At 38.1% G+C, this 12,843-nt stretch overlaps 1 protein-coding gene across 1 annotated transcript in view; it reads left to right on the forward strand.

Annotated features, from left to right (window-relative positions):
- Positions 1–12,843, forward strand: part of LOC127412433 (zinc finger matrin-type protein 4-like) — a 120,434-nt gene that overhangs the window by 48,978 nt on the left and 58,613 nt on the right. Inside the window, exon 4 of the mRNA XM_051648779.1 lies at positions 2,052–2,211. Coding sequence (XP_051504739.1) covers positions 2,052–2,211 — 160 coding nt within the window. The remainder of the gene's footprint in view (positions 1–2,051; positions 2,212–12,843) is intronic.

Below are 12,843 nucleotides of genomic sequence, written 5' to 3' on the forward strand. Positions count from 1 at the left end.
CAAAACATCCTGACACATCTCACCTAATATGTCTCACTTGATGTCTACTTTATACATTACTGATTGTCTGTATTTAGGCTCTCATATGTATTATTTAATATATTTAATATATTATTTAACCTTTGCACCCTCTGTGTGGTTTCCGTGATACTTTCACAGGTTTTTCCCTCCATATATCCCCACATTGACCTACAGTATATAAGTGATATCAAAGATACTCTAAAGAGTGTTTGGTGTTCTGTGCTTTCTAGTTGCTGCCTTTATTGTGTTTATAAGAGAGGATAAGCTGGATTGTTTCTTGGAGAGGCAGGTCAGTAAACTGGGACAGTTCTTGACGTCTCTTTGTGCCTTATTTACTTAAAGCTGACCTCTTTCCTGCTGGACTGGGCCAGGACCTGTCTCACAGCAGGGGGGTTGGGAAAACGCCAAGGGCCCTGTCTGTGCTACAATTGATAGTGGCCCCGTAATCCACAGTCCTTTCTCCTGAGACTAGAAAGTCAGTCCAAGCCAGTGGCAACAGCTTGCAGCACTCGGAATGTTGCCGTAAATACGTTTATGTGTGTGCGCATGTGTTTATTCTGACATATGTATATTCTGTTTGAACCAAAATATCTTCTGGCTTTTAGTTTGATTTAAATCTAAAATTTGTATGATAGATGGTTGATAGTTAAAGTGGACTGGCTGAATATTTTGTTTGTGTTTGTTTTCTTGTAAGAAATCAGTAGAGCAATAAAATCAAGAAAACAAGCAAACATACCAAAAAAAAAAAAAAAAAAACTACTATGATGGCATTATGATGGTACCATGTCCAATTTTTTTTTTTTTGCAATAAAGGTCATACTTTTCACTTTTTTCACTTTTTTTTACCAGGCCTTCATCACCATAGTTTTGGTACTTTTCAAATGTCGTTAATGTTAAATGTAAGATTTTGTTGTTTTAGCCTTGTCTCACACTCAGACTTTCAATATTAAACTATAAAAATCATATTATACTTGATTAATTATTACATGTTTAAAACTATGATCATCTAAACAAAGAGTGACATAAACCTAAACCATTTCAATATTTATTGTGTGAAAATGACTTCTAGCAATTCATAAAAATTATATCTGTTCCACAATTTATTTTTTATTTTTCAGTTAGTGTACTTTTTAATGTAACTAAGTTGACAAAAGTGTCAGTGAAGAGCATGCTTGAGAAGAAGTATGAGAAAAGTGTTTGAATAAAACAAGAAAAATTCATGGTAAAAATCACTTGTGAGCAGAATATTTTTATTGGGTGTAATTTCCAATCAAGCTGCAATTTTGCCAAATTATGCAAAACGTGTGAAAAAAATATTGAATAGTGTATATTTAGCATTAATTGTTAGCCATGAAATTAGCCTTAGCAAGACGAAAGAGTCTGCCATTTTATTTCAGAAATATTAGAAATGTCATTTCCATCACCATCATTTCCTCCACAGAATTCTATTAAACATGACAGAATTTGAGAGGTGCTGGAAATGACATGTTGGTGGAAATATTAATGACTTTCTGAAAAAAGGACAAAAACGACATAAATCCCCTGCGATGCATGTACAAAGACTGCTGGACATTGTAAGTAAACAAATGTAAAAAGACTTTGAAAAATGTTTTAACATGATGTAAATGTTTTACTTTACATTTACATCATGTTAAAAGTCCACAGTGCTAAAAAAGCCAGAAGTTGAAGAAACACCCACATATCGCATATTTTTCTTAATGCAACAGAATTGTTCCCCTTTGTGTGAAAATTGCACCTCAAACATTTGCATTAGAGCAGTGGTTCCCAAGCCTGTTCCTGGGGCTCCCCAAACACTACACATTTTGGACATTTCTCTAATCAAACACACCTGATTCAATGCATCAGCTCATTAGTGGAGACTCCAAGACCTGAATTGGGTGTGTCAGAAAAGGGAGATATACAAAATGTGCAGTGTTGGGGGGCCTCCAGGAACAGGGTTGAGAACCGCTGCATCTGAGAAATTTTAAAGTGCTTGATGCACTGTCTGTTCTGTATTTCTCCTTCTGTAGGACAGTGCGGAGAACGAGGTGGACAGAAACAAATGCTGTACGCTCTGTAACATGTTCTTTACCTCTGCGATCGTTGCTCAGTCGCACTACCAGGGCAAAACGCACGCTAAGAGAGTTCGCTTGGTGCTGGGGGAGTCACCAAGTTTACCAACACCCACAGGTAAGAGACACGTGCTTAAAATGTAGCCATTGCCTATTTAGGGGGGTTTCGGCCTCCATGTATCTCAGGCACCTTAACAATCAGCTGTCAGCAACCTTAAAAATATGTGATCATGTGTTCTATTTTCATATTTGCCTGAAACAGCAGAGTAAGCTATCTGTGGTTATTTCACTCTTAAATCATCCTCATTATAGTTGTTTAAAAACTCTACAGTTCGTTATGTTAAGTATTGTCCTTCCTTCCCTCTAGTCATTGGTGAATCTTATCTTAGCCATAGGCAACATCAAGCAGCAATGTTCGGCACGGAGGACCGTGCTCCTATACACGTACTCCTCTCATTCCTTTTAAAATCACAAATAAACAGCAACCATATACTGTACATCCTATTAGTAATATACAACTATTGACAAACAGATGCAATATTATTTATTTATTACCCTCTCAAACATTGTCAGCTATGCAAGAACACGTGACCTGCTTTATAAAAGAAATATTCTGCGGACATTTCATATTAAGATAAAGGGCAGAGCTCCCCTAAGGCTGAAATCGCAGAAGAGCCTCTGGCTCAAAATAATGCTTAGTTTCCTGCCTTTTTCTATCTTTATTGAGAGGAGAGTAGACAGAGGACAGGAAATGATGGGGAGGGAGACGGAATCGAACTCACATCACCCAAATGAGCACCACAATCAATATGTCACAGCATATGCACGAACTGCTAGGCCACAGCTCTGACAAAACAAAGTATTCTCTGGATATTAAATCTAAAGAACTGGTCTACAAACATACCTCTGGTTTTATCTACAATAAAAGGTTTTATATAAGGATTAATTATAAGCAAGCGCTTGTCAAAACAACTGTAGTCCACTAGATTCACTTCTTAATTAGATTTGACACTGTGAAACAAAATTGATTCTAGACAGACACCTTCAACCACCTGAGCTTTGATAGCTGGATATGTGCCAGTTTGGAAAGTCATCAGTGTCGACTGTAATATAAACATCAAACTTGGATTCAAGAGATTAGCTTGCTGTTTTATGCTCCAGGGAATATCTTTTCTTAACACATTTTTTGTTTCTCTGTCCATATTGGATTATGCTTGACTTTAAAGTGAGCCTAACTGCATCACAGATGTCTACTGCAGGCATCAGGACACAAACAGCAGGCGTGTGTTTCTATCTTTAGCCTGTCAATGACTATTGAATATCATTTCCTGTCATAAGGGGAAATGATTTCAATCAAGCAAGATAGGGTTTCTTACAGCCCTACAGACTCATTCCCTTGACTAGACATACAATGCACAATCTGTTATACTGTTTTTCATTCTCTGTGTGCATTAGATATTATAACAAGCACTCAGTGGAGAGAATGAGAATGTGATCTTCAATTTGAGATGCAGTTTGTTCTTGGTTTACTCTCAGTGTAGGCTTGGAAATAATGTATTTAGAGTTCTGGGCATTGTTTCCTCTTGTTCTGTCTTCTTTCCCTGCTGAAACAACAAGTTAAACCAGTCCATGATGGTTTGTTGGCCTGGTAGCTGGTTTTTAACTATTCTAGCTGGTAGGGCTGCATGATAATGACAAAAATCATAACTGTTGATTATTTCCCTTGATATTGTAATTGTGATTAATTTTGATTAATAGAATTTACATTAAAATTAGGGCTGGCGATTTAACACGTAAATTCAGTGCAAATAATTATATTTTAAAAATACGTAAAAAAAAATTACGCAATTAATCATGTCTCCAGTCCGTAATAAGACAGATTCCTGAGTACCACCTGTTTTTTCCAGGGGGCAGTAAGCAAAACTTCAGCTGTATAGGCAGCTTGCGTGCTCCAGGTGCAGCTTACACAGAGAACAAACCAACACTTCAGCAGACAGCACAACACGAGGATGCATTCTTACATTCAAAACACAGCTTGATGGAGTGCAAATCCAAATTTAGGGATCTAAAGATGTGTTTTCTAAGTATTAAACTATGTTTAACTTGACATAGCGACCTAAAAATGGTATGTTTATGACGTGACGCAACCAAAGTGAGATGCTCCAAAAGCATCCATCTGATGCAGGTGTACATTGACAGGTCCTTAGACAAGCCCTAACAATAAATCTCAGACTAAATGAGAAATTTAATTGCAAAACGGATTGCTGTGAACTGTAGGCCAATGATTGGCTTATTTTCAATAATACTGTATGAAAATAAACAATACATTGGATTCTAAAGCCACTTTTTGTATTGTCTTATAAATGCTTAACTCCTCAAGCACAATAATGTAATGCATTTAAATGATCTGAATAATATTCTTTTTTTTTTTATAATATATACTCCGATAAGCCACAACATTAAAACCAGCTGCCTAATATTGTGTAGATCCCCCTCATGCCACCAAAACAGCGCCAACCCGCATCTCAGAATAGTATTCTGAGATGATATTCTTCTCACCACAATTGTACATAGCGGTTAACTGACTTACCTTAGACTTCGTCAGTTCGAACCAGTCTGGCCATTCTCTGTTGCCCTCTCTCATCAAAAAGGCATTTACATTCGCAGAGCTTCCGCTCACTGGATGTTTTTTGTTTTTGGCACCATTCGGAGTAAATTCTAGAGACTGTTGTGCGTGAAAATACCAGGAGATCAGCAGTTACAGAAATACTCAAACCAGCACGTCTGGCACCAGCAATCATGCCACAGTCCAAATCACTGATATCAAATTTGTTCTCCATACTGATGGTTGATGTGAACATTAACTGAAGCTCCTGACCCGTGTCTGTGTGATTTTATGCACTGCACTGCTGCCGCATGATTGGCTGATAAGATAATCGCATGGATGATTGTTGGTATATACTATATCTGTATATTATTTGTAATTATTATATTTTGCAATTAATCACATATATAACACCATGTAATTAATTCGATTAAACAATTTAATCAATAGACAACCCTAATTAAAATACTTATTTGGGGTGGGTCAACTGCATGCCGTATTGTTTATGTTGGCTACACATCCAAAACAAGCTGAGAACTGTGATCCTGAATGGCTTTATTGTTGTGGTATATGTCAGTAAACCAAGACTAGTTACCTAAATGGTCAACTTTACATTTGCCCTCTCAGAAGCATAAAAAACAATGCTGTTATTCAGATTTGGAATAAATCATACACAGAAGCGAGCAATGGACATGTCTCTGATTGGTTAAAATTATCAACCACTGCAAAAAAATATGTTAAATAGAAAATGAAACAGAAAATATATGCAACATGAGTAGACCTACATGGACTGCTATAATTGACACTTTTCACAATTAGTTAATTGTGGCAGCTGTAATTGTAAACTCGATTATTTATTAAATTAATTGTGCAGCCCTACAAGCTTGTACCCCAGCCTGACCAGCTGACAAGTGCCAAAAACCCCTCTAAAATTACTAAACCATAACAGCTGGCCAGAATGGGAATCCAGCTGAAACCATAAACCCAACTTAGGCTGGTTTAAGGTGATTTTTTTAGCAGGTAGATGGCTTCACACAAAGTAGACAGCTTTATAAAGTATTAGTGCAGCAATATGAACAGACTTTTTCACAAATTTATGGAGAAAGTGGTAGAACAGGGGTTTCAAGAGAGATCAGAGTCAAAAGTAATCTTGATGACAATTAAGAGTGCTATTCACTCTGAAAAAGTCATCATACGAGGATTGGTTCTGACAGTTGAGGAGTTACCCTTGAGACTGAGAAGTCTCTTACCTGCCCACCTTCCCTTTGACTGTCTCTCACTTCTCTTCCTGTCACTCTGTGTCTAAAACCATCTTTGCTTTGGGGTTCATCGGCATCATCTGCCTCTTCATGTGGTGTATAGTATATATACACTGATATAAGTTTGTGTATGTTGTCTGTTCTCCACAATGGTGAAAGCTGATTTTATTTTTTTCTCCTAGAGGTGTTGCGGTTGGCAATTTTTTACCACTGTAGTTGTTTAATGGCCAATCACCACTGGTGAATGGTGTTGTACGGTGGTGGGTGGGTGGGGAAGGTGGTGCACGCAAATTACGAGTTTATTCTGGGTCAAACTTTAAAAAAGTGGTTCATTGAACACAAAATAAAAATTAAACCTTTTGTAAAATATCACAAAATACCCAAAATGACATAAACTCATAAATACAAACTTTTCCTTTTCTGTCTGTTATTGCACCATACAGCCTGTTTTATACATCAGTAACATGTACACATCAATGGCAAAACATATTCCAGATTATCAGATTCTGTTAATATTGCTAAACTACAATAATCAACATGACTAAATATCACCAAACATCTGGACTATAATTAAATAGTTCAGTCCTACCTTTGCTGAAAGCTTTTCCATTGTCAGATGCTTATAATTTTTTTTCAACAGGATAAATGTATATTGTCCGGTTTTTGAGAGGATCTCACTTGAGTTATGATGTTTCCAGCAGCACTGAATAAAATTACAACAAAATTACTGACAAAAATGTTTGAGGTGTTGTTTTGGTTCCAGGATCAAAAGATGGAACATGAGGATAATTAAGCAATTTTAATTCAAATATTGTTTAAAATATGACAAGAAATAAACTACATTACAAGATATTACCAATGCATTGACAATGTTTTAGAAGAAAAAAAACTTGTTGAATAAAACCTTGTTCCCCTTTGACAGTGTGTCGATGTAGTGACACTAGGGGTCACTCTTGGGAGCCCCAAACACCTCCACTTCATCAAGATTGGTTCGTGGTGGTAGACCTGAAGGACGCGTACTTCCACGTCTTGGTCTTACCTCGACACAGACCCTTCCTGTGGTTTGCTTTCGAGGGCCGAGCATACCAGTACAAGGTCCTCCCCTTCAGCCTGTCCTTGTCCCCTCGCGTCTTCACGAAGTTCGCAGAGGCAGCCCTTGCCCCGCTAAGGGAAGTGGGCATCCGCTCACGCACCTCAGCCGACTGGGGCTTCGGGTCAACTGGGAAAAGAGCAAGCTCTCCCCGGTTCAGAGCATCTCTTTTCTCGGCTTGGAGTTGGACTCAGTCTAGATGAAACTTTTTCAGAGGCTCCTGGGGCATATGGCATCCTCAGCGGTGGCCACACCGCTCGGGTTGATGCATATGAGACCACCTCAGCACTGGATTCAGACTCGAGTCCCGAGATGGGCATGGCACCGCAGGACACATCGCGTGGTCGTCACGCCGATCTGTTGCCGCCTCTTCAGCCCTTGGACCGACCTTGCATTTCTACAGGCAGGGGTTCCCCTAGAGCAGGTTTTTGATAACTTTGCAAATGTATTTAAAAAAAAAAGAAATATCACACTGACATAAGTATTCAGACCCTTTGCTATGACACTTGAAATTTAGCTCAGGTGCATCCCATTTCTCTGGATCATCTTTGAGATGTTTCTGCACTTTGATTGGAGTCCACCAGTGAGGATTAAATTGATTGGACATGATTTGGAAAGGCAGACACCTGTCTACATAAGGTCTCACAGCTGAAAATGTATATCAGAACAAAATCCAAGCTGTGAGGTCAAAGGAACTGCCTTCAGAGCTCAGAGATAGGATTGTGTCGAGGCATAGATCTGGGGAAGGCTACATAAAAATTTCAGCTGCATTGAAGTTTCCCAAGAGCACATTGGCCTCCATAACAACCAGGACTCTTCCTAGAGCTGGCTGCCCAGCCAAACTGAGCAATCAGGGGAGAAGGGCCTTGGTAAGAGAGGTGACCAAGAAACCGATGGTCACTCTGGTTGAGCTCCAGAGATCATGTGTGGAGAATGGAGAAACTTGCAGAAGGACAACCATCACTGCAACACTCCACCAATCAGGGTTTTATGGCAGAGTGGCCAGACAGAAGCCTCTCCTCAGTGCAAGACACATAAAAGCCCACTTGGAATTTGCAAAAAAAAACACCTGAAGGACTCTCAGACTGTGATGAAACGAAGACTGAACTGTTTGACTGTTTGTTCCAAGTGTTATGTCTGGAGGAAACCAGGCACCACTCATCACCTGTGCAATACCATCCCAACGGTAAAGCATGGTGGTGGTAGCATCATGCTGTGGGGGTGTTTTTCAGCGGCAGGGACTGGGGGACTGGTCAGGGTTGAAGAAAAGCTGAACGTGGTAAAATACAGAGTTATCCTTAATGAAAACCTGGTCCAGAGCACTCAGGACCTCAGGGCCAAAGGTTCACCTTCCAACAGGACAATGACCCTAAGCACACAGCCAAGACAATGCAAGAGTGGCTTAGGGACAATGCTGTGAATGTCCTTGAGTGGCCCAGCCAGAGCCCAGACTTGAACCCAATCGAACATCTCTGGAGAGACCTGAAAATGGCTGTCCACCAATGGGCTGTCTCCATCCAACCTGACAGAGCTTGAGAGGATCTGCAGAGAAGAATGGCAGAAAATCCCCAAATCCCGGTGTGCAAAGCTTATCGCATCATACCCAATAAGACTTGAGGCTGTAATCGCTGCCAAAGGTGCTTCAACTAAGTACTGAGTTAAAGGTCTTAATATTTATGTTAATGTGATATTTAATTTTTTTTCTTTTTAATACATTTGCAAAGTTATCAAAAATCTGTTTTCACTTTGACATTTGACATTTCACTGTGGTATGGAGTGTAGATTGGTGTGAATTTTTTTTTAAAGCCTTTTAGCATAAGTCTGCAACGTAACAAAATGTGAAAAAAATGAAGGGGTCTGAAACTAAATCTGCAATGAAGCGAATGCACAGCGAAGTTTGACTTTTAGAAAGAGTGCATCAATGGGAACAAACTCTTATAGTGATATGTGGGTGGCGAAACCAGGGTGAAGTGAAGCTGCAGATATGTGTTATTGGCCTCATGTTGCTCCAAAATGACAAATCAACTTAACAAAATGATCACCATCTTAGGAACCAATATGTCCAGTTTTTGGGATTCACCCACTACACGGCACAAAACTCGGATTCTGATGCATTTGCACAGCTATATTAATAGGCTGTACCATGGTAAAGCTTTAAAGGGATAGTTCACTCAAAAAATACATTTCTGACATCATTTACTCACCCTCATGTTGTACCAAACCTAGTCTCAGCATCAGATGGCACGGCCATTGACTGCCCACGGTCTTTTCTCTAACCGTCTGATACTTATAGCACACAAAACTGGAAAACGCTTTCTTGATCAACTCAGCGCAAATCGGATTGGCTATTTCGATGGAACTTCCAAGAGTAGACGCACACAGGATTTTTATCCGTCTACCTGAAAGCCGAGTTGTGTTCACAATGTTCTGTGTTGATAGAATGAGCGCTTTTGAGGATGAAATAATCACAGAATTTGCCCAAGTTTGCCAGGTTAGTGACATCAGATCTTTTAAAGATATTCAGAGTAGAGCCCGACCGATATGGGATGTTTGAGACCGATACAGATTTTAGAGAGGGAAAATTCACTGATTACCGATATGGTGACCGATATAGCTAATTTTTGAGCTGGAATGAAAACAGACCTTTTCTATGTGGATTGTGCACCAATTTTGCACCGACATGACTATGCAAAGGTACTCAGAAGGCTGCTTTCTTAAAAATATATTTTAATCAAAGAACATTTGACATTATTATACATTGTCAACAAATGTTAGAAATGAACACTGAGAAAGTAAAGAATAAATAAAAATACAATAAATAGCTTAATAAATATCAGTACTGTTAGTGTAAGTCAATTGCTGACCATTAAAATAAAGAATAAATAAAATTAATAAAATAAAATAAAAATCAGTACTGTATGTTTAGTATCAGTCAACTGCTGACCATTTAAATAAAGAATAAAAATACAATAAATAGCTTAATTAACATCAGTACTGTTTAGAATCAGTCAATGGCTGACCATTAAAATAAAGAATAAATAACAATAAAATAAATAGCTAAATAAACATCAGTACTGTTTAGTATCAGTCAAATGCTGACCATTAAAATAAAGAATAAATAAAAATAAAATAAATAGCTTAATTAACATCAGTATTGTTTTGTATCAGTCAGTGGCTGACCATTTAAATAAAGAATAAATTAAAATAAAATAAAATAAATAGCTAAATAAACATCAGGGGCCGGTTGCACCAGCTATACGTATGTTACAACTTAGCCTAGTGGTGGCGTAAATGGGCACTAAGTCACAATTTACGCTCTACTAAATATTTGAGTGTTGCACCATTAAATTTATGTAGGACATAACCCTACGTATAAACTAACTGATGGGATAAAAAACTCACTTAATGACATCAATGAGCTCATGTTTTTCATGACAGGCATCAGTCCTTTTGACATATATGATGATGTTGGCATTTACACTAATTTACATTTACGAGAGAGAAAAAAAAAATAAAACGTACTTTTGAGCGGCTCTTCAGCATGAAACCGTTCTAACAGTGCAGTTTTTAGGGTGCGTCGCCCGGTGTCAAGTTTCAACACATTCAAAATATTTATATAGGATATTAAAATGAATAAATGTCTATTTTTCCAGCCTGTTGTATTAGTATTTATCACCCCTCATTTATTTTAGATACAGTTCCTATATATTATTATTTACACAAGGCAAGTATTTTAAATATTACATTTTATAAATGCAACAACTGGAATTGTTCGGTTGAATGGGGTACCAAACTGTGAATCCTGAACAAAACAGTTTGGTGAATACATGTTTGCTCATTAGCTTCCACTCAGCTGACAACAATGAAAGTAGCTACGTGATTAGCTAGTTAGCTATAAGCTCGTTGTCACAAGTAAAAGATGGACTTTATTTACTTTCCAGCATTGTGTCTCACCAACTAGGCAACAGCCACCGCACAGTTGTCTGCTGAGCTGCAAAAAGATGCTCTGATGTTTACCTTTCAATCTGCTACATTACCTACTGCACTACAAGCTATAGCTGGCTAACAGCAAACAGATGTGATAAACATGAGTGACATGGTTGTCAGGGACAGGGTTAACGTTATATTAGTTATATAAAATGATGGAGTAATTTTTTATTAACTTTCCAGTATGTATTTCACAAACTAGTTAGCAATTTAAGGAGAAGAGATCGCTCAAATCCCCACGTTTAACTCCGCCACCGGCAGTTCAGTTCAGTCAGAGTGCGCTCTGCTGGACAAACTACGCTATGACACCAATTCTAAAGCATTGTTTTCTGCATTATATGTTTTGAAAAAAAGTTTTCATATACGCCGATACCGATATATTGGTGAAAGGCTAATATGCGACCGATTTATCGGTCGGGCACTAATTCAGAGTTCCGTTTGAGGCACGTATCAGAAAGTAAAGTGGATATCCAGAAGCAGAGCTGCATTTTCTGCTTTTTTTTTTACTAGTTATGTCTGTGAAATTTTTATAATGAGGTTTTCTGAGACTCTCTACACATTTTCTGCTAATCTCCCGTGTGTTTTCTGCAGGGCCATGCACAAACATTTTGGGAGGGCAGGTGCTCATGCAAAGAAAAGGGCACCCCTCTCATAATTATTTATATTAAAAAAAAAATGAAGTTTCATACATTAGCACATTTTGTACTTACAATTGTTTTTATTTCAATACCCATACACTCATGCAAATGTTTAATACTCAACAGATTTTTAAAAAATTATCAATTGACACAGAGACGTTGGTCTTTAGCATTCACTTTTATCAGTGTTTCCCACAGGATTTTGTGAGACTGTGATGAGTGGACCCTGGACCCTCTTGGGGGGTCCAGGGGCATGGTCCCACTTAAGAAGATGTTGCACATTTTAAAGTTAAATGCATCAATCTGGTGCACTTTAAGAGCAAATTTAAGAGGCTAGATCTATGACAATTGTGTGCTCTAGTAGTAATTTAAACATGAACACTTTGGTTTGTGGTCACAAAGCACGGAAAAACGAGACGGAGTTTAATGCAGTTCACACATGGTCAAAACACAAAATCGACTAGAGCATACATTTGAGCCATCAAAGAAATGAAGCAAAAGTGGTTACCTGTGTTTAACTTGCTCCTCAGATGCTGAATGGGAGTGAGAGATGCTTTGTCAAAGCAATGGCACAAAACACATGCGTTCACAGTCTAGGTAATTAATGGGAAATACTGCCATTTCTACATTTTTCACAAGAACAGGCAACAACAAAGAAAACAATGTCACATTGTGCATGATTTAGTGGTCTATAAAATAAATAACCATTCAAAATCAACAAATCTTTCACACAAAATTGAAAAAGGTTTTTCTCTGAATAAATAAAATAATAAAGTTGCAACAATTGGGCTAAGTGTGTTCTGTGTACTGAGGTGAAGGGAGCAGGATCAAACTCCTGCTTTTAAAATTAAAATTAGATGAACAGTTAAACTTTCAAATCTGAGCTTGTAAAGGCCCTGGACTATTGTGTTGAAATAACAATCGGTTGGCTTGCTTACAATTACCAGTATATTTTGTGTCACAGGAGTAAGAATCGATCATTTACTAGGCTGTATCTTAAAGTTTTTGCTAATCAGTATGAGCATATAAACAGTGGACGAAACATATATTTGCACATTTTCTTGTGACGGGTGACAGGCTGGCTAACGTTTCTGATATCCAAATACGACTGACTATGAACCACGTAATGCATATATATTTGTTTCAGTTGCCTGACAAAGGAACTAGCCTA

This window comes from Myxocyprinus asiaticus, chromosome 21 (genome assembly GCF_019703515.2).
Source record: "Myxocyprinus asiaticus isolate MX2 ecotype Aquarium Trade chromosome 21, UBuf_Myxa_2, whole genome shotgun sequence".
Taxonomy (NCBI): Eukaryota; Metazoa; Chordata; class Actinopteri; order Cypriniformes; family Catostomidae; genus Myxocyprinus; species Myxocyprinus asiaticus.